The 19126-nt window shown below is 55.2% G+C and overlaps 3 protein-coding genes across 3 annotated transcripts; all 3 read left to right on the forward strand.

Moving 5' to 3' along the window:
- Positions 1 to 63: 63 nt before the first annotated feature.
- Positions 64 to 4297, forward strand: BU25DRAFT_384646 (glycoside hydrolase family 125 protein; the record flags this gene model as incomplete). The annotated part of the gene is made up of 3 exons (XM_033704332.1): positions 64 to 2400; positions 2792 to 3111; positions 3154 to 4297. 3 exons carry the CDS (start codon positions 64 to 66, stop codon positions 4295 to 4297), a joined length of 3801 nt encoding a protein of 1266 aa, XP_033565593.1.
- Positions 4298 to 5219: 922 nt separating this feature from the next.
- On the forward strand, positions 5220 to 8560 carry BU25DRAFT_488011 (uncharacterized protein; the record flags this gene model as incomplete). Its single annotated transcript, XM_033711315.1, has 5 exons — positions 5220 to 5394; positions 5444 to 5705; positions 5758 to 6454; positions 6507 to 7793; positions 8462 to 8560. The coding sequence occupies 5 exons, from the start codon at positions 5220 to 5222 to the stop codon at positions 8558 to 8560; spliced, it is 2520 nt and encodes an 839-aa protein (XP_033565594.1).
- Positions 8561 to 8913: 353 nt separating this feature from the next.
- On the forward strand, positions 8914 to 10230 carry BU25DRAFT_407054 (NAD(P)-binding protein). The gene is made up of 3 exons (XM_033705442.1): positions 8914 to 8981; positions 9035 to 9391; positions 9439 to 10230. Exons 1-3 carry the CDS (start codon positions 8945 to 8947, stop codon positions 10152 to 10154), a joined length of 1110 nt encoding a protein of 369 aa, XP_033565595.1. The 5' UTR covers positions 8914 to 8944; the 3' UTR covers positions 10155 to 10230.
- The last annotated feature ends 8896 nt before the right edge of the window (positions 10231 to 19126 follow it).

Below are 19126 nucleotides of genomic sequence, written 5' to 3' on the forward strand. Positions count from 1 at the left end.
CCCAATCGTCCCTCCCCCCAATCGTCCCTCCCCCCAATCGAGCGCTCATGCCCGCGCCACAGCATGATTGACACCGCCGCCGACAGCAATGGCGCTCCCGACGTATTCGCTGCGACGTCGCTCGCCGACATGCGCGCGGGCCTTGCCCTGCTGCACCAGCACGAGGCCAGCGTCACCCTGCGCCTGAACGAGCTCCTCGCGTCGCAAAACGACCTCTCCCGCGAGCTCGGCCGCCTCGACCTGCTCCGTGCCCACCTCGGCACCCAGGTCGTCGGCACGCGTGCCATCAGCCATGGCATGCTGGGCGATGCCGCTTCGACTGCGCACCGCATCTCGAGCGCCGTCAACCGCCTCGACCGCGAGCAGTCCAACGTCAAGGCGACGCTGGAGGTGGTCGAGCAGGTCGCCGAGCTCAAGGCTTGCGTGCTGGGCGTGCATGGCTCCATGGGAGCGCCGCAGGACTGGGAGACGGCTGCGGGCTACATCCACCGCGCATCCAAGATCCCACACCAGGTCGTCAACGGCGCATTCGCAGAAGAAATCGTGCCTACCGCAGAGGTGCCGGATCCGCCGCGGGTCACCTTGGACGCTGCTGCCGAGTCTCTGTGCGCGCTCTTCTTGCGCGAGTTCGACAAGGCCGCCAAAGAGGGCGATGGGTCCAAGGTGGCAAGGTTCTTCAAGCTGTTCCCCCTGGTCGGACGCACTGGCACTGGCTTGGACGCTTACGGACGATACGTCTGCACAGGCGTGGCTTCCAGGGCACGCACGAACCTCAACTCGGCACCCCCTGCGCAGCGAGCAGAGGGACCCTTCTACGGCAACGTCCTCACCAAGCTGTTCGAGCACATCGCCCAGATCGTCGATGGCCACGAGCCTCTCGTCGAGCAGCACTATGGGCCCGGCATGATGGCCAAGGTGATCGAGCGTCTCCAGATCGAAGCGGACGTGCAAGGCGGTATCGTGCTGGACGCATGGCGTGAAGAGCGCAACATCGACCGCAGGCTGACGGACATCAAGTCCTACGCCTTCTCTTTCCTCGTACAGAGCTTTCTCCCTGCCCAGCAGCCATCAAATGGCACGCCTCGCTCCCGTTCACCTGCCGCTGCACCAGTTCGCACCAGTGAAGACGAGGGCGTTGACATGAAGGAGGTCGACGCTCTGCTTGGGGAGAGCGCGCTGATGCTTGGCCGATACGCGCTCTACTCGCGCTTCATTTCCGACAAGTGCGCACCTTCGCAGCCCGAAGACCGTATCGATCACGGCCTGGTGATGCCGCACTTCCTGGCGAACAGCAACCTGCAACGCAAGGTGGGCAGCCATCTGGTCGAACCCTTCAGTACGATGACCACCTTCTTCTTCCGTCGATCTGTCGAGAAGGCTTTCCAGCTGGACGAATCCCCGCCAGACCTCACTCTCAATCCCAATAAGCCGCTCGGCTCGAGTCCACCGTTTGTCACCTCTGCCGTCGACGACGTCATGTACATTGTCAACCAGGTCTGCCAGCGGACCTTAGCAACGTCTCAGCGAGCTGTTGTAGCCAGTGTGATCCCCACCGTGAGCCGAGTCTTGGGGTCAGACTTCATCGGCATGACGCAGCGCAAGATGCGTGACGAGAGCTATCCCAAGCCTGTCAGAGCTGGCGAGCTGCCACCCGAGAACAAGGTCATCGCATTCACAGTCTTGATCAACAATCTCGACATAGCGAATGACTACATCAATCGGATCGTTGAACAGCAGCTGGGCCGCCGCAACCCGGAGTCTGGGAAGTCGCCGCTGCAGGACCTGTTTCCCTTTGGTCACGACGCCGTCTTTGTTGAGACGACACTCCGGGGCTTGGAATCTGCGTTTGCGACGAAAAGCACAGAGCTGCTGAATGACGGCATAACAGTCCTCTTCGCGAACGTCCTCAAGCCTCGCATTCGACCCATTCTAGCCGAAGCCTTCCGCGATATTGATTACGCGCCACCAGAAGACGGCGATGATCTGGACGAAGAAGAAGAAGCAGAAGAAGACGACGGCGACGATGCAGACCTAGCCAAATCGCGCTTCGACCGTGGCTGGGGGGTTGTGATCCGTCCGCTGAAGCGTATCTTAACAGCCGCGAACTTCGACCGTCTCCTTACGATGGCGCTCAACTACCTCGCCACTGCCCTCGAGAAGCGCATCAAACAATACTACGGTCGTGTCAACGAGCTCGGTGCGGTCAGGTTGGAGCGCGACATCTCAGGCATCGTCACAGCAGCTGTCGCAGGTGGCAAGTACGGCCTGCGCGACGCATTCACAAAGTGCACGCAAATGACGCTGATCATGAACATGGAGGACGATGAATGGGATGAAGTTGCTAGTGATGAGACCGGCGACGGTATCCCTTGGGTTATGGACGCGGAAGAGAGGAAGAGAGTGCGAGCGATCGTGAAAGGCTGAGAGGTTGAGAGGTTGAAATCGCATGGAACCTCTCGGCAAACAATATCAACAAATGAAATGAATCTCATCTATCGTGCATCCCACACGAGACATTGCTATTTTGGGTCGTGGATGCCTCCTCCGAGTACGAGTCAGGTGGGGCCCCTTGTGCAGGGTCCACAGTCGCCGCCGAACCTTGGCTGTAGAACGTTCCGACACCTTGCACTCTTTGCACATTTCTACACCTTCTATTCTTTACCGTCGTTTTGGAGGGTGACATCGCTGACGCCCAAGTATGATTCCGCAGTGATCACGGCACTCAACGCGCAATATGCGCCTCGCATCCTTTTTGGGCTTCTTAGCCTTACTTGGTCTGTCAGGGGCGCAGTGTCCGCTGTACCAACAGTATTCGTACCAGAAACATGAGCCATTCTCTACTGGAACACACAATCTTTCTTATGCGCGGCCGATATCATCGTGTCGCACATTCATCGCCCAGGAGGTTGAAGATGAGATCAAGCGTATGAAAACTGTGATCGCTGACCCTGATCTCTTTCGCCTCTTCGAGAACACGTGGCCCAGCACGCTGGATACGACGATTGCATGGCGCGGATGGTCCAACACGACGGTCAAAGAGACGGATCTCGGAAATGGGGAAGGAGAACCGCAAGAGCTGAGTTTCGTGATTACTGGTGACATCTACGCTATGTGGCTTCGCGACAGCGCAAATCAACTTCAAGCGTATGTGAGCTTGCTGAAACCAGATACGAAGTTCGACAGTCTCGCAAGTCTGTTTCGAGGTGCTATCAACCTCCAGGCGAGGTATATCCTCGAAAGCCCTTTCTGCAACGCTTTCCAAGCTCCCGATGAGAGCGGCGTGATCAGATCGAGCAGCATGAACAGCGACCAGATCACACCTCACTTTGACTACTACAAAGTGTTTTCGTGCCAATGGGAGCTCGACTCTGTAGCCAGCTTCCTCCAGCTGAGCGTCGACTACGCCACTGCCACCAAGGACTACGACTTCTTCAAGAAAGGCAATTGGACCAAGGCCGTCGAGACGATCCTGCACACAGCAGAAAGCATGACCATGGACTCCTACGACGATCTCGGCAACTGGCAACGCACTCCATACACATACTGCGCCCCATACGGCGGAACCCCGATCAATGAATGCGCCGGCTCACCGCACAAAGGCCACATCGGCCTGATCCGCAGCTACCACCGCCCCAGCGACGACGCATGCACATACCAGTACCTCATCCCATCCAACATGATGTTCAGCGCCGCACTCAACGCCTCCGCCCTCATCATGGCGCATATCACCCCGCCCACCTCATCCAGCAACCTCACAACATGGATGCGGCAAATGTCCACCGGGATCCGCACCGGCGTCGAAACCCACGCCATAGTGTCCGACCCACAGTTCGGCAAGATCTACGCCTACGAAATCGACGGCTACGGCTCAGGAAATATCATGGACGACCCAAACATCCCCTCCCTTCTCTCGGCCCCCTTTCTGAACTACCTGCCGCGCGACGATCCGGTCTACATGAATACGCGGCGCAAGATCCTGTCCAAGTCGAACCCATACTACGCCTGGGGTCCCATTTTAACGGGCGTGGGCAGTCCGCATACGCTGCCTGGCAAGCCATGGCCGATGGCGAATGTGATGGCGATTCTGACTAGTGACGATGATGAGGAGATCAAGCAGAATTTGAAATGGCTGGTGGCGAGTACAGATGGGTATGGACTCATGCATGAGAGTGTGAGTGCACAGGTGCAGGGGGTTTGGTCGAGGCAGTGGTTTAGTTGGGCGAATGGGCTGTTTGGGCAGGCTATTCTTGATCTGGAGAAGAGGAGGCCGTGGTTGCTGAAAGAGAATTTTCAGTGAGCAGAGAGAGAGAGAGAGAGAGAGGAATTCGTGAGTTGATTTGGGCTGCCAAGTCAACGTAGTTCTACGGGTGTGGCAAGCGAGGATGAGTATTGTCAGCTCTGTACGCTCGAAAGTGATTGTATACCTCCCCGTCGCGCACCGTGTGGGAGCGGGTTATTTTACAGTCACTGCAAGACTCCAGAGACTTGTGACAGCTCCGAGTGAACGTCGCTGGATTTGTAGAGGCTTGCCTGTGCTGCTGAAAATAGTATTGTACTTGGTTCGGTTGCCGATACGGAGCCATCGTTCCTTCGCTCTAGTCTCAAACGAGCCCTAGCGCGCGGGTTGGGCGTGAAACGCACAGACCCCGGTCGGTGAACCATCGCTCTTACACCCTCCCCCACTGTCGGACCCACAGCTGCTTAGCCGCATCTTACCAAAGCTTCTGCTTCAACACTAGGTTCGCACCGAGTAGCCGGCGTGCCTCACCCAAATTGAGAACGATGAAACGCGCAGCAAGACCGACCCTCACATTCGGCCTCGATTATGGCCTCGTCAAGAGCATGTGGAGAATGCTCCGATAATGTGTCATGATGCATGGGTCTGCACATCTACGCTTTGCATAGCGAGGACGCTCTTGAAACCCCTTCACAATGTCCGCTGAGGCGTGCCTTTAGAAGTTCGATGGCTGATGGCACTGCCGCTGCCAAGATGGTATTCCATCGGGCACATGTAGGTTCCTGGTAGGTTGGTTGTGTCTATATAATTTACGCTGCTGAGTGTACTCCGTTGCACACTGCAGATACACACTCTTAAACTCAGCTTCCGTTTTTTCTACATACTAAGACTGCGTTCCGAATAAGTTCATACTCCATTTTGCATCTCTTTTCGGTTTTCTTTGCTACAGTCGTGCCACATCTCTTGGGTTCGTTCTGGAACGATGCATCTCTTCGACTTGCCGAGTACGCTGCTACTTGCTGCTTACATTAGCTCGATTGCAGCCGCGACGCAGGATGGGCATCGGGTCCTCCGTGCAGCAACAAAGCGGTCAGATTTTTTCAAACGCGATACAAGAATATTGCAGAAGTTTGAATCCGAAGTCGTTTACATTGAAGGTTTGCACTCTTGGTTTGTTATGCTTCCCACGATGCTGACAGTAGGCAGAAGAGAATAGCTGGGATGGCAGGAAGACGTTCGCGTCCTCGGTCAAAGTAGGCTCGAAGAAACCTATCCTGAATCTGGAAGAGATCGAACATCATCTCCAGGACGTGACATGTGAAGATAGTAGGATGACATTGCACTTCGTCGATGCATCATCCGCGCGAGACGCAAGAGCTGCTTGCCATGGCGGACACGGAGGCATGGGTGGATTGATCATCACATCGCACCAGAGCTGTAACAAAGACGGCGAGCGAGCGGTTTACAAGTTTGAACCAACTTTGACTTTGGCAAGGTAAACCAGAAGCTAATGTATGCAGGATCGACGAAGTGACCTACGCCGATGAAGGCGTAGCCCTCGATCTCGCCGTTACCAAAGCCCTATGGCAAGACGCCTTTGACAACATCGACATCAACTTCGGCCACACACGATACGACCACATCTATCGACGGCACTCTGACTTCTCGCGTGCGCGGAGAAAGCGCCAAGACGAGCTGACCATCGAAATCCCCACAAACACCCCTGACAACGTCACTGATGTCACGTTCGACCTCACCTCCGAGCTCCTCGACACTACCTTCACCGCAGCCGACTTCCTCACGGGTCTCGAAAGCACAGTCAACTTAACCAGTGTTCCCAATTTGCCCTTCGAGATTGGCTGCAAGAACTGCTCTACGCGAGGCCAAATCGTGCTTACGCAGGGCGCGATCAAAATCGATACCAAGCAAATTGACTTGGTCCCCGACATCTTCAAAGGTGGAGATGATGGCAAGGAAATCACCAGCATCATCACTGGTGGGTACATGGACCTTGCTGTGACTGGAGTCGGAGCACGTCTTGAGATGTTCGCTCGCCCGATCAGCTCGGGATCCTATGAGATCGCTTTGTTTCCTCTACCGGTTTTGGGATTTGTGATCCCTGGAATTGGAAAGGCTGGTGCGAGCTTTGAACCGAAGATCAGTGTGGACTTCGAGATTGACAGCGAACTTGCTGTCAACTACGGTATTGACGTGGCTGTAAGTGACCCGCTCCTTTTTCGCAACCAAGAGTTTGCTAACCGTGATCAAGATCCCAGACGATGCTGGCATTAAAGTCGAGCTCGGAGACCTCACGAACACAACCATCACCGGCATCAAGGGCGCAACCCTCAACGCTCTACCGTTCACTTCCAACGTCACCGACGCAGACATCGCTCTCAGCCTTGCATTCACGCCAACAATCCCCATTGAGTTTGAGTTCAGCGATAAGCTAAGCGCTCTGGTCACCGTGTCTCTGAACCTCCCACGCCTCGATGCGAAGCTGACCACCAACGCCGAAGACCAGTGCAATCTGCTCGACGAAGAAAACAAGACGAAAACGGAAAAGAAGCCCAAACCTAAAGACACCGACCTCAGCAAGCTCGTATTGGTCGAAGCCAACATCTCCGTAACTGTCGATGTAGCCGCAGACCTCACACTCCCCTTACTCCCGGCGCCGTTTGACTCGGCAGGTACTTCAGCGAACATTTTTTCCACCGAGATACCCCTCATGACATCGTGTGTCAAGCCAGTCAAGGGCGGAATCAAAGTCACGGAGATGGCACCTGTGGCCACGATCAAGGCTGACAAGGCGGAGTCGGAAGCCCCTGCGGCTTCGGCTTGTACGAAGCATGAAGCAGACAAGCCGTGTACGTGCGCCACGGCGACAACGACGGTCTATGCCCAACCACCGACTGGAGGTTATGGCGGTTCTCCGCCGAGGGAAACGAATCCACCATTGGAGATGACTCCTTACTACCCCGATGCGCCCCCAGTCTCGACGACAACGAATGGGGAGAAGCCACCGAGTACTACAGCGCTGGAGATGACCCCTTACTATCCAGGCGAGCACTCACCGTCTACATCCACACCATGCACAAACACCGAGACGTTGCGCATCACCATCTCCACGCCACCGGTGAGCAGCACAGGACAACCTGCGTCGCCCCCAATTATTGTTATTCCTGGCTCTAAGTCTTGTGATTCGAGCACACCCATCTCTACATCCGAACCAGCTCCTACGACAAGTACAGCGATACAGACTGAGGATGGGTACTTTCACCCCTCTTCTCCGCTCACTACCTCAACCTCGACTGAGTCTAAGCACGAGACTCACAGCGAGAGCGGGACCAAGACCGAACCAACGTTGACGATGAGTACGACTAGTCCGCCGAGAATTGAGGAGAGTAAAGGATTCATGACGCCCCCAAGTAGCATGACAAGCCATGTCCCCGCGACAGGCACAGCTCCAGCCGAATTTACAGGTGGGACGGCGCCAGGTGCTGTAGTTGGGGTGGTGGGATGGATGCAGGGTGGCTGGCAGATTGGGATGCTGTTTGTGAGTTTGGGGTTTGGGGCGTTGATGGTATAGACCTCCACGCCAAAAATAGGTGGGCAGTTTATGAGTGGAGGGTTGCAGGGAAATTGTAACCACTAGATAGAGCAAAATCTGGCATTCGGTGGTAAAACATCATTGTCTCGGCCTTGAAAAGGCAATGAGTATGGAGTGGCGTTATATCCATGTCGTGTATGAGACCGTCCAGGGTTCAAACGGACAGTGTACCCTTCCTTAACCAAGATGGATCAGCTACGGTTCCGCAAGCATAATATGCTTGCCCTTGATGGAACAGTGTGCGAGCGAGCGATATGCTGAGCTATGCTGCTTCCATAGCGTCTTGGAGGGCCACCGACCGGAGTTTAGCCGGCTTGACAGCATCTTTACTGATGCTGCTGGGGGGGGGGGGGGGGGGGCCATAGCGTCTTGGAGGGCCACCGACCGGAGTTTAGCCGGCTTGACAGCATCTTTACTGATGCTGCTGGGGGGGGGGGGGGGGCAAGGAAGCCAACATGTGATTCCATGCTATACGTAGTGTGTTTCGCAATTCACCATGCAGACCTGCAACTCGGTTGAAAATGTAAATTTGGTCTTGGTTAAACGCGTGAGTATCACTGGAGTAAAGCTCTCATATGTTGAATCTGTGCTCTCGGCAGCTTGAGCCGATACAGCAGCAAACATACACCAAGGATTGGGAGGAGGCACGAGCTCCTCACGTTACTGTCCGCCAACCGAAACCGTACCGCTCTCAGCACAGCGTGCCATTGTAATCAGACACAGCCAGAAGTGCAGTCTTGGTGTCTGAAGAAATGCCATTCGATTGCTACGAGGGAGCACGACCTGCAGGTCTCTCGCGCGACTTCTGCACGCTGCGCAGGCATTTTGGAATCGATAGCGGTCTTGTCCAACCTCTACACAGTCGTTCGAAGTATGAGTTGGTCCTTGCATACGCGAAGAGTGGGTCGCATTTCTTCCCCGATTCGACTTGCACGACTAGCGCCTCGGTTTACCCCAGACGGTACGAACGGTGACCCCGCATGGCAGCACAGCATCCTCTAGGCGACAAGCAATTGGATCTCATAAAAGGGGATGTAAGCCCAAATAATTGTGCTGCATGCGCCGCAACTGTTCCTACCTATATTGTTGACCCCATCATGCCTATCAGGAGCGAATGGAGTCTGGCGCGTGAAGGTACGATGTGCACGCGATGCGCGTTGATGGACGTTAGGCTAACACAAGCCCAGGTGTCACCGGCGATACACTCGCGCGACTTGTCAAGCTTACAGCGCTCAATCCGCTGTTCACTCTGCCACTCTTCCTCGCTGGCAAATACACAATCGATGGTGGTCGCGTCGCCGCTGACCACGTGACTGCGTTCAAGTACCTAAAGACGCTGCTCATCCTCGGACTCGCGGACAAGGTCAGCCAATGGCTCGACAACGCCGTGACGAACAACTGGACCAACGACACCTACGTGTGGAGTCAGGAGATCGTGGTCGTGACAGGAGGAAGTGATGGCATTGGCAAGATAGTCGTGCATCTTCTCGCTGAGAAGGGCATCCAGGTCGCTGTGCTGGATGTGCAGGAGTTGACATATGAAGGTACTCCTCCTCCGCCTACCTCGCCGACTCTACTCACTCCATCTCAGCACCGCCCTCAGTCCGCTTCTTCCACTGCGACCTGACCTCCCCCGCCTCCATCAACGAAGCCGCCTCCTCCATCCGCAGCACGCTCGGCGCCCCCACAATCCTCATCAACAACGCGGGCGTCGCGCGCGGCAAAACAATCCTCTCCACCACCGAGCGCGACCTCAACCTAACCTTCAAGGTCAACACCTTGGCGCACTACTACCTGGTGCAGCAATTCCTCCCCAGTATGGTGGAGCGAAACCACGGCATGATCGTCACCATCGCCTCTTTGGCGGGCTACATAACCGCGCCCTCCATGGTCGACTACGCAGCCTCGAAATCCGCAGCCGTCGCGTTCCACGAAGGTCTCTCCGCCGAGCTCGTCACGCACTACAAAGCGCCGCGCGTGCGCACAGTGCTGATGTGCCAGGGCTACACGCGGACGAAGCTATTCGAAGGATTCGAGAGCAAAAGTCTGTTCCCTGAGACGGTGGCGGAGGAGATTGTGAAGGCTGTGTTGGACGGACGGAGTAAGCATCTGGTGCTGCCAGAACTGACTTGGGCGGTTGCCCCGCGGCTGAGGGGGTTTCCGCTGTGGATGCAGTATGGGGCGCGGAAGAGGATGGATAACATGATGAGGGGCTGGAAGGGGAGACAGGTTGTGCAGCCGAGTGAGAAGGAGGAGCGGGATGGGAAAAGGGTGGAGGATAGTACGATATTGGTCGACGGGGAGTAACGGAAGTGGTATGCGGTTGTGTACAGGTGGCAGGTCTCGCCAGGCGTTAGAAAAGTTAGAAAATAATGTGAACGTGCAGTATGCATTGGTATCTCTGTGAATATACAATCGCTGTGTATACAGGCGTCGAAAGAAACGAGACCATAGGAAATAGGTAACACCAAAGAAGCCCGACACCAGCCCCAGTCCAACGCCGATACCCAAACCACCCAAACCACCCAAATCACCCAACTCCATCAAATCACATTGGCATCATCCAAATCCATAACGCTACTCTCGGGTGCTAAACTCACCGCACTCCTCCCCTTACTACTTGCTGTAGAATGCATACTCATCGCGCCACTCATGACCCTGACGACCTTTTTCCTGCCCGGCTTCGCAATCAGCACCTGCGCCGGACAAACGACAATCTCGTCCTCGCCCTCTCCAAAATCATCGCCCTTCTTGACCACAAGCGGGAACAGCACGACCTTGACAATCGCCCCTCTTGCCTCGAGCTCGTCGTTCGATGTTGTTTCGCCGCTCCGCTCGTTCATCAGCGATGCATTGAACGTGACTTTCGCAACGAGGTCACCGTGGATATCGTACTCGGGTTGGAGGGGCGGGAGCATGATGTATTCCGCGCGCTGGGTGCGCATTTCAATTGAGAGCTCGACGGCGAGACGCATTACGTTTCTTAGGCTTGCTTGGATCTGCTGTTGGAGGTGCGATGGCGGTGAGAGTAGGGTGGAGAGGGTGCTGTATATTTCGTGGACGACGGCTTCGGTGTCCTGGGCGCGCTGTTGCATGAAGGGGTCGCGTTTGGAGAGGAGAGTAAGGGTGATTGCTCGCCATTGGGCTACGGCGCGTGGGGGACCTGGTCATGTTAGATAAAGTAGGGGCAGGGATCAATACCAATGCACTTACCAACTTCTGACAAGGTCTTTTCTAGCGACTTCAATTTCTGTCGCTGTTCTCTGTCCATACCGAAGAGGTATCGTGTGAAGACGTACTCCCAGATCATCGACATGGCAATCGACATGAACACATCTCGACGCTTCACACGGTCCGCGAGAAGCGAATCGACATCCGAACCATCAAGAATGGCATTGTCCAGGCGTTTGTCAATCTTCTCCCGCGTCGCGGCATCCAGTCTAGCATCGGCCTGGATGTCAGACGACAGACGGCAGGCGCGAGTGTCCGAGAACTTAGAAAATCGCAGCACCCACTGCTGTACGTGTTGACAGAGCTGTTGACAGGCACTATCGAAGTAGTCCTCATCGCGGATAGTGAGGAAGCTCTCGCTGGGTTTCTTCGACGCAAGAATCTGCTTTTGCAGGCTCTTGATCTGTTCTCTTGCGCTTGATAGTTCTGTCTCTAGGCGGCTGATCTCCGCGTTGCGTTCGTCGAGCGCAGCACCAATCTCTTCGCGAAGGGCACCTTCTATTCCTCTTGTCATCTGATCATGTTGCGATCGCAAGCTCTCCAGTTCTCTTTGAGATGTCTGCCATTGCTGGTGTACCAACTGGCCTTCGGAATGGAGCTGAGCGTAACGCTCATTGGCATCATTCGTGAGATTGCGATTGGCCTCCGTCAGGGTGTTGTTGAGTTCAGTCAGTCTCGCTATCTCTTCTTGCAGCCGTTGAAGTGTGTCCTTGAGCTGCGCAATATCGATATCTCGTTGGTGAATCTGGCGATCACGTGCTTCCACTGCTTCTTGGACCAGCTGCTCGTCAACCTGGCGCTGATGCTGTTGGGCTTCTAAGGTTTCTTCGGCCCTCGATCTTGCATCTTCGAGTGATCGATTGTGTTCTGCAAGCTGATCGAGTTGTGTTTGCAAGTCCATGATCTGCATGCTTTGGCGTTTACGCAGACTGGGTGGTCGCGTCGGAGACATCGGCGACCGCGGGGCCTCACCCATGGCCTCCTGAACACTATTAGCATCCAGTGCGCCAACATTATATGAACAATCACTGCTTACGAAAGTTTCGGCCATACTGGCGCGACGTCCTTTGCCTTCACCCCTCAACTTTAATGCGGCTGCGAAGGCTGCGGTCGCTCCAGCCGCGAGTGCGATGCCTGAGAGGTTGGGTTCTGTCGTGCTGCTAGCGTCCTGCGCACTGGCCTCGCCAAGCCTCGACGCAGCCCTCAGGTCTCCTGATTGGGTCCTTTCCACTCGTCGCAAAGAGTGGGTTGAAGCATTGCTTGCCATGCTCATAGAGCTCATGGGCCGTTCAGTCTCTGGCGATCGGAGTTTACCGATATTGCTGAAGGATTGCTGGCTGCGAACCCCTGGCGAATCCCGAATCTCAGCCAGCTGCTGCTTGATCGGATCAGGAGTTGAGTGGGGCAGTCGACGCGCAGGGCTCAGGGCTACACTCCGATCAACAGGATCGTTGGCCTGATGCCATGGCGTCTCTCGTGAGGGCGTTTCTCGACCAGAAACTCCGTGTGTTACGGGCGTGCTTCTACGGTTCGCGGGCGTTGGCGTAGTCGGCGGTGGTGATCTCATACGATCAGAGAACGACCTGTTGCGCTCAGTGCGGCGCAACGACTTCACCCCTCTCTCTGCAGATCCGACATCAGTAACCGATGTGCCCTTCTTCAGAAGCAGGGAATCGTCTGGACTGTTCTCTGTGATTGTGCCAAGTGACTGTGTACCCGGAGTGCGTGCACGCTTCGGCACAGGTGTTGTCACGTCCTTCTTCTCCTCGTTCGGATCACCAAAGACTGACTGGTAAGGCTCTGCTTGGCGCGAGACCCTTGTTGGAGATGTCTGCTCTTGACGGGAACGATCGGCCGGAGTCTTGCTGTGAGATTCGATTGTTCGCGGATTGTCGTAGTTCGGGGTTCTGGGCGCGACTGCCGGCGAAGTGCCGTATGCGCGAGTCGATGGCGAGGAGTCGAATAGGTACGACGTTCGCTCCTTGGTGACAAAGTCAGAAGTAGGAGGTGATTCTATACCTCTGGAAGCTGGATACTCTGGAAGCGCTGGACTAGCTTCTACCTCTTGACTTTCTCCAGCCTTTTGCACAGACTTCTTTGGGGGCGTTCTGGGTCCTTGTGGATGTCGACGCACTTCGCGAGATGTTTCCTGAACTCGAGTTGTCGGTGCCTCGACTATAGTCTCTGGCACGTCTCTTGCGCTACTGTCAAGTCCCGAAAATGACCACGTTGGTTCGACATGGGCCTTGCTTGACTCCTCGTTCTTGTGCAAACGCTTCTCCTCCGGTTGATCTTCATGAAATGACACCGGATGTGTTCGACGCTTATGTACCTCTTGCGGACTGACCTCAACGTCGAGCTCCGCTGATTCCTTGCCCTTCCGGCGCTTGGTATCCTTCTTCTCCTCTTTCGAGCTGCGGACAACTGGATCTTCAATCTTGGGTGTCAAGACTTGAGGGAATGCATATTCGTTGACGTTGTTGTTGGCAACCATTTTATGCTCTTGTGCAAGTTTTGGTGGCATGGTCGCTGTCTCGTCCCGCACCGTGGTCCTCCCCCGCTCCTCCTGTTCTCTACCCATCTCGCCGGTCCTACTCTGTTCTACCCTTTGGTCCTTCTTCGGTGGCTGCTCAAGGGTGCTCAAATCGCTCACTGGCTCGTTGACAGGCGTCTCAAAGCCGAGTTCGCGGGTAGTGAAGCCAGCCGGAGTCTCAACAGTGCGAGATCCCGTAAACGGGACCTCAAGCACCGGGGTCTCAGTAGCTGTCTGCTCAACACTGACCTGCATACTCAAAGCTGTTGTTGCGGTATCAGTCGTGCGCTTCTTCTTGCCCTTTTGCTTCTTGCTCTGAGAGGATGCGTATAGCTCCTCGGGATCGGCCTCTTCCAGTACACCGGGAGGTGACTTGCGTCTCGTGAAGGCCGGATCGTTAAGCACATCCATTGGATCGAATGATGGTGTCTTGGTAGCGGCCAACGGTACTTCAATACCCTTGGGCAGAGTGCAGTCGATACGCTCCGCGGTCTCTTTGGTGGGCGAGGCCGATGCGAAATTCGATTTGGTTGGCGAAGTTGATGCAGAAACGCGGCCCATGGAGCCAAACCTCGAAACACTGGCTCTTCGCCTGGCAGTCGCAACTTCGTCGTCCGGAGCCATATCGTGGTCTTCTTGTCGAGACGTACAACGTGACCCATAGAAAGAAGGGTCATTGATCACGTAGCTTGGGTCAAAGCCGGATTCGTTTAGTCCTGCAGCGACGGCTGCAGCGAAGTCGACGTCGTGTCGTGGCGATGCTGAGCGTAATCGCTCAACATCATCGTATGGAGACCTCGAGCGCAGCCGATCATCCGACGCTGCGCGCGAAATCGACTTCGAGGTAACGATTTGAAGCGGCATGACTGATCTTGACTGACTCTCGTATCGCTCTGCGAGATTCTTGACACTGCCGCTTCTCTTGTGACCGAGGCTGCGCTCCGCTTCTCGCAGTTGCTCTGGCGACTGTTTTTCGAACAAAGCAGCTAGTCTGTGCTTCTTGGAACCCTTTTTATTCAAGGTGGGCAGGACATCCTCGGAGATAGTATCGAAGGTCTTTGCGGGAGTAGACGGCTGGGCGGAGCCCCCTTCCTTGCTCTCGGTTACCGCGCTTGTTTGTTCAGATGTTTGCTTGGTGATCGTCGGATGAGGGACATCAACCTCTGGCTCGCTGTTGGCTTGGACAGGTTCATATTGGCGAGCAGCACGTTGAAGCTCTTCAACACCCGTCATGGAAAAAACATTGCCGATAGACTCCCGATGTTTGTGCGGTACACTTGGTAGCTCTTCCATAACAGGCTCTGGTAATATAGCTGGCTGCTCAGCCTCTGGAGCTACATCTGAAGACACTCTTGACTTCTTACTCTTCTTCTTGTTGTCCTTCTTACTCTCCCTACGCGATAGAGCTGGTGCAGTTGTAAGTTCTTCTGCAAAAACGGGCCCGACAGGCTCCTCAAGGCTGATGTCGCGGTTGTCTACAGTACGGACAGACGGGGAAGTGTTGTTCATCGGTTCGGAAGGAGGAGCAACGAGCGGCGCAGGGACGAAACTTGGTTCAGCGACGCTCACACGCTCTTGCTGTTCAACGGTCTTAGATGAATGATTCTGTGCGGGCGAGTCGTAAGGCGCGATAGGCACAGCCTCGGAGGCATGCGGTGTCGCGTCCTCTTGCGCGGCTGCAGCAAATTTGGCCTGCTTCTTCTTGCCTTTCTTGCTAAGCTTTCTAGATAGTACTGGCGGATCTTCGGTGCTGGTCTCTTGAGGCAGTGGTGTAACGTCTGTTGGAACGCTATCCACCGTGCAGTTTACCTCTGCTGAGGTTAAAGGTTTGACATCTTGGATGATTTCTGTTTTTGACTCAACCTCATGAGCAGGCTCAGTGGCGATCGGCGCCACAGCAGTAGTAGTGTCAGCAATTGATCGACTCCCGGTCACATCCCTTGGCGCATCGTTCATGGTGACATCCTCAGGTGCGGGCTCAGTACGCTCATCGATCTCAAAAGCAGTTTGTTTCGCCCTCTTCATCTTTTCGTTCTTACTCGGTTTGCGAGACGGAGCCTCTACAGGCATAACGGTCTCCTCGACGACATTCTCAACCAGATTCTTCGTCTCGACCGCAGCCTCAAGTTTGGCTGCAGGAGTCGTGATCACTGGGAGACCGCCGTTTCCAGAAACGTCCGCCTTCTTCTTGTCTTGCTTGCTGAGCAGTTTGGCGACACCGAACTTTGACGTGGGCTGAGCAACAGTAGATTCATCATGCTTCTCATTGACTGCCACTGCCATGTCAAGTACTTCAGAGTGCTGTCTCAGGTCTGCAGCCTCATCCCGTATAGCTTGCAGTGACGGCGAAAGCTCTCTTGACTGGGCAATCACCTGCGATTCGCCTTGAGCAGGGGACGCAGGTCGCTGAGCTTCTATCTCATGCCCAGTGATGGTCGATGATACCTCAGGTTGCGTAAGCAGCTGCTCCGGTTGTGCTGTAGGCGGAGTCTCTTCAATGGGAGGCGCGACCTCAAGGGTTATGTCATCGGTCTCTTCGATGCGATCTGAGTCCCTCCTACTCTTCTTTTTCTTCTTTTTGTCTTTCCTGGAAGTCGATCGTGAGAGCGCCTCGCCGGAAGGTTCGACAGGGAAATGTGTTTGTTCGGCTTCGGCGGAGACATCTGGCTGAACAGCGATGCCAGCGTTTGGCGAAACATGCGATTCCGCAACAGTTCCACTAGCCACGGCGTTTAGTGCTGGTACTTTAGCTGATGCCGATACTGGCGATGTGTCGACCTGCATAGGCTCGACAGCGTCTGGGGTTGTATGCGATTCAGTCTCGACGGTCATGGAGGCAGGGACATCTTCAACACCCCCAGTTCCACGCTTCGGGCTGACGTCCTCGGCTGTCGGCTCAGCAAGCGGAGAAGGCTCTTGCATAACAGCATCTTCGACCACTGGACGAGCCTGAACTTGATCCCGACTCTGTTCACGCTTAACAAACTCCTTTCGGACATCCAGCTCGGGTTGACTGGCCAATGTCGTGCTCTCAGCCAAATCTTTGGTTTTCTTTCCCTTCTTGCTCTTCTTTGAAGCCTTTCGACTCAGTGGTGCTGGCACTTCATCCGGCGTCTCCGCTACTGCTCCCTCTTTCTTCACCGCTGCGTCATGAGCGGGCAGGATGTCCTGCGCTACAGGGACTGAGGTATTGTCAAAGGATCGTCTGCCAATTTCCGGGACTTCCGAGAGCGGATCGATAGATCGTTCTTCCATCGGGGTCGGTTCTGGCAGAGGTGTGTCAATTGCGTTCGGTACCTCATGTTGTGTTGTGTCTACAGCACGAGACTCGACAACATCCTCAGGAGAGGCAAGTGTCTCGACTTCCATCGGCGTTGGCTCAGGCAAGGGAATGTCGACTGCTACAGGCTCCACAGCTGGGGCTTCGGCCTGCACGGATTCCGGAAGTGGCGCTGGCTCGACAATGTCGGTACGCTCGCTTATCACTTTGTCGACGGGCTCAGGGACCAGTGATTGCTTCCTGGCTTTCTTGTCTTTCTTGCTCTTTTTGCCTTTCTTCGGTGTGGCCGCCCATTCATCCTCTGCACTTACCTCTTGGGGCGTGGACTTAACGGGTGCAGAGACGGGCTCACCGTGTACTGCTAGAGTATCTCGCTCAGTGACTGGCTCGACAACAGGTTCTACGACGGGTTCCGCGATAGATCCGACAGTAGGCTCAACGAGACGCTCCGGTACGGATGTCTCGACTTTGACGGGCTCCTGATCGGCAGGTAGACCTTCGCTGGGTACCGCAGTAGAACTTGTCTCGATGGTCTCAATCGGTGCTGTAGTCTCAGCAACCGCATCACCCTCCAGCGGTGCTGCTGTGCCTTTCTTCTTAGCCTTCTTCTCTTTCTTGCTGAGCTTGCGACTGAGCCCAGGTCGTTCAGTCTCCACAGATTCCAGGGCGGCCTTTGTGGGTGTAGACAGCTCGGTCGAGGTAGGCTCGGAAATTGGCTCTTGGATGGCGACAGCCTGTGCAGGTATATCCCGTTGCTCATCGATAACGACATCGTCGACCTTCGTAGCGGCAGGATCGACAAGGTGCTTTTCTACTGGCTGAGTGGTCGTCGTAGTAGTAGTGGCCTCATCAGGTGCCGGGATATTAGAGAGGACAACGCGATCAGCTTCTGTGATGATGTTGCCTTCGATGGGGGCAACAGCATCAGTCGTGGGAACAATATCTTCAGTCTCCACCGGAGCAACATCTTCCACCACAGGAGTTGCAACACCCGACGTCTTCTTTTTCTTCTTGTTTTTCTTGGAGATAGACGAGGCAGTGTCGTCATCAGCGATAGATGGCTCTACGACAGCGGTGGTTGGCTCGACCTCCTCCATCTCGCGTGGTTGATCGTCAGCAGCTGCTGGAAGCGGGTTGCCAGTGATCGCATCGCCTTCCTTGCCGGCATCAGTTGCAGTGAGCTCAGTCTTTGCAGTCGTGTCAAGGGACGCTGCCTGCGGTGCGCTATGTGCAATAATAACGTCGCTGTCTTGTGGCTCCATATGCGCCGGGAGCTGCGCTCCCTCCGACTGAGGAACTGCAACATCTCCAACGATAGGCGTAGCAGTACCGGAAGCCTTCTTGCTTTTCTTTGCCTTCTTCTTATCCTTCTTCAACAGCGGAGAAGAACTCTCTTCCTCAACGACCGCAGCAGGCGCATTGGTTGGCGCAATCACTGTAGAAAGGACGTCAGCTCCGGGGTCTCGCACAGTCGGGTCTTGCAAGACGGCATCCTCGGCGACCTCTTTGCTAACAACATCGGGCTGCTCAACCACTTCGAATGGGGCGACAGGAGCAGGCTCTACTTCCTGAGTTGAAACATCAGGAACGAGGTCGAGTGACGCCTCGGTGACCGACGTCTCTGCACTCGACTTTTTCGCTTTTTTACTTCTCTTCTTGTCTTTCTTTGATGAAGTGTAGCCCCAGTCGTCTTCGGCGGGCTGAACAGGCTCAGGGATCACGTTCGGTGTAGGCTGGACCTCCTTCCCAGGTGGAGCTTCGATATAAGTGCTTGTTGGCTCATCAGATGGCGTTGCGTTGGCTTCGATAGGTGCAATCTGCTCGGTGATTGGTACATCAATGCTCTCCCCGACCGTGTCGACTGATGCTGATGGCAGGTCTTGTTCTTGGGCTGAGGCGACATCGACTGCTGCACCCTGGGACTCGCTGGTAGGCTCGATGACCGGCTCGACAATTGGCTCAACAAGTGGTTCGAAGACTGGTGGAGCGGCATCAGATGCGACCGTGCCCTTGACGTCTTCACCTATAGGGGTAGGAGCGACATCTTCAGCTGGTGTCGCTGTTCCAGATTGGTCCTTACTCTTCTTGTTCTTTTTCTTCTCTTTTTTGAAGAGAACAGGGGCAAGCTCAGGCTCTACTGGTTCGACAACCTCGGCGGGTTGCTCAGTGATTGGCTGCGGCTCCACCAGTGCGACAAGCTTAACGTCCTTGCCATTTGCAGGCTGCATCTCTTCA

Source organism: Macroventuria anomochaeta (genome assembly GCF_010093625.1).
Source record: "Macroventuria anomochaeta strain CBS 525.71 unplaced genomic scaffold BU25scaffold_4, whole genome shotgun sequence".
Lineage (NCBI taxonomy): Eukaryota > Fungi > Ascomycota > Dothideomycetes > Pleosporales > Didymellaceae > Macroventuria > Macroventuria anomochaeta.

Coding starts and splice junctions, on each gene's coding strand:
- BU25DRAFT_407054 (XM_033705442.1), top strand. CDS start 8,945: ATGCCTATCAGGAGCGAATGGAGTCTGGCGCGTGAAG. Junction 8,982..9,034: donor ATGGAGTCTGGCGCGTGAAG/GTACGATGTGCA, acceptor ACACAAGCCCAG/GTGTCACCGGCGATACACTC. Junction 9,392..9,438: donor GCAGGAGTTGACATATGAAG/GTACTCCTCCTC, acceptor ACTCCATCTCAG/CACCGCCCTCAGTCCGCTTC.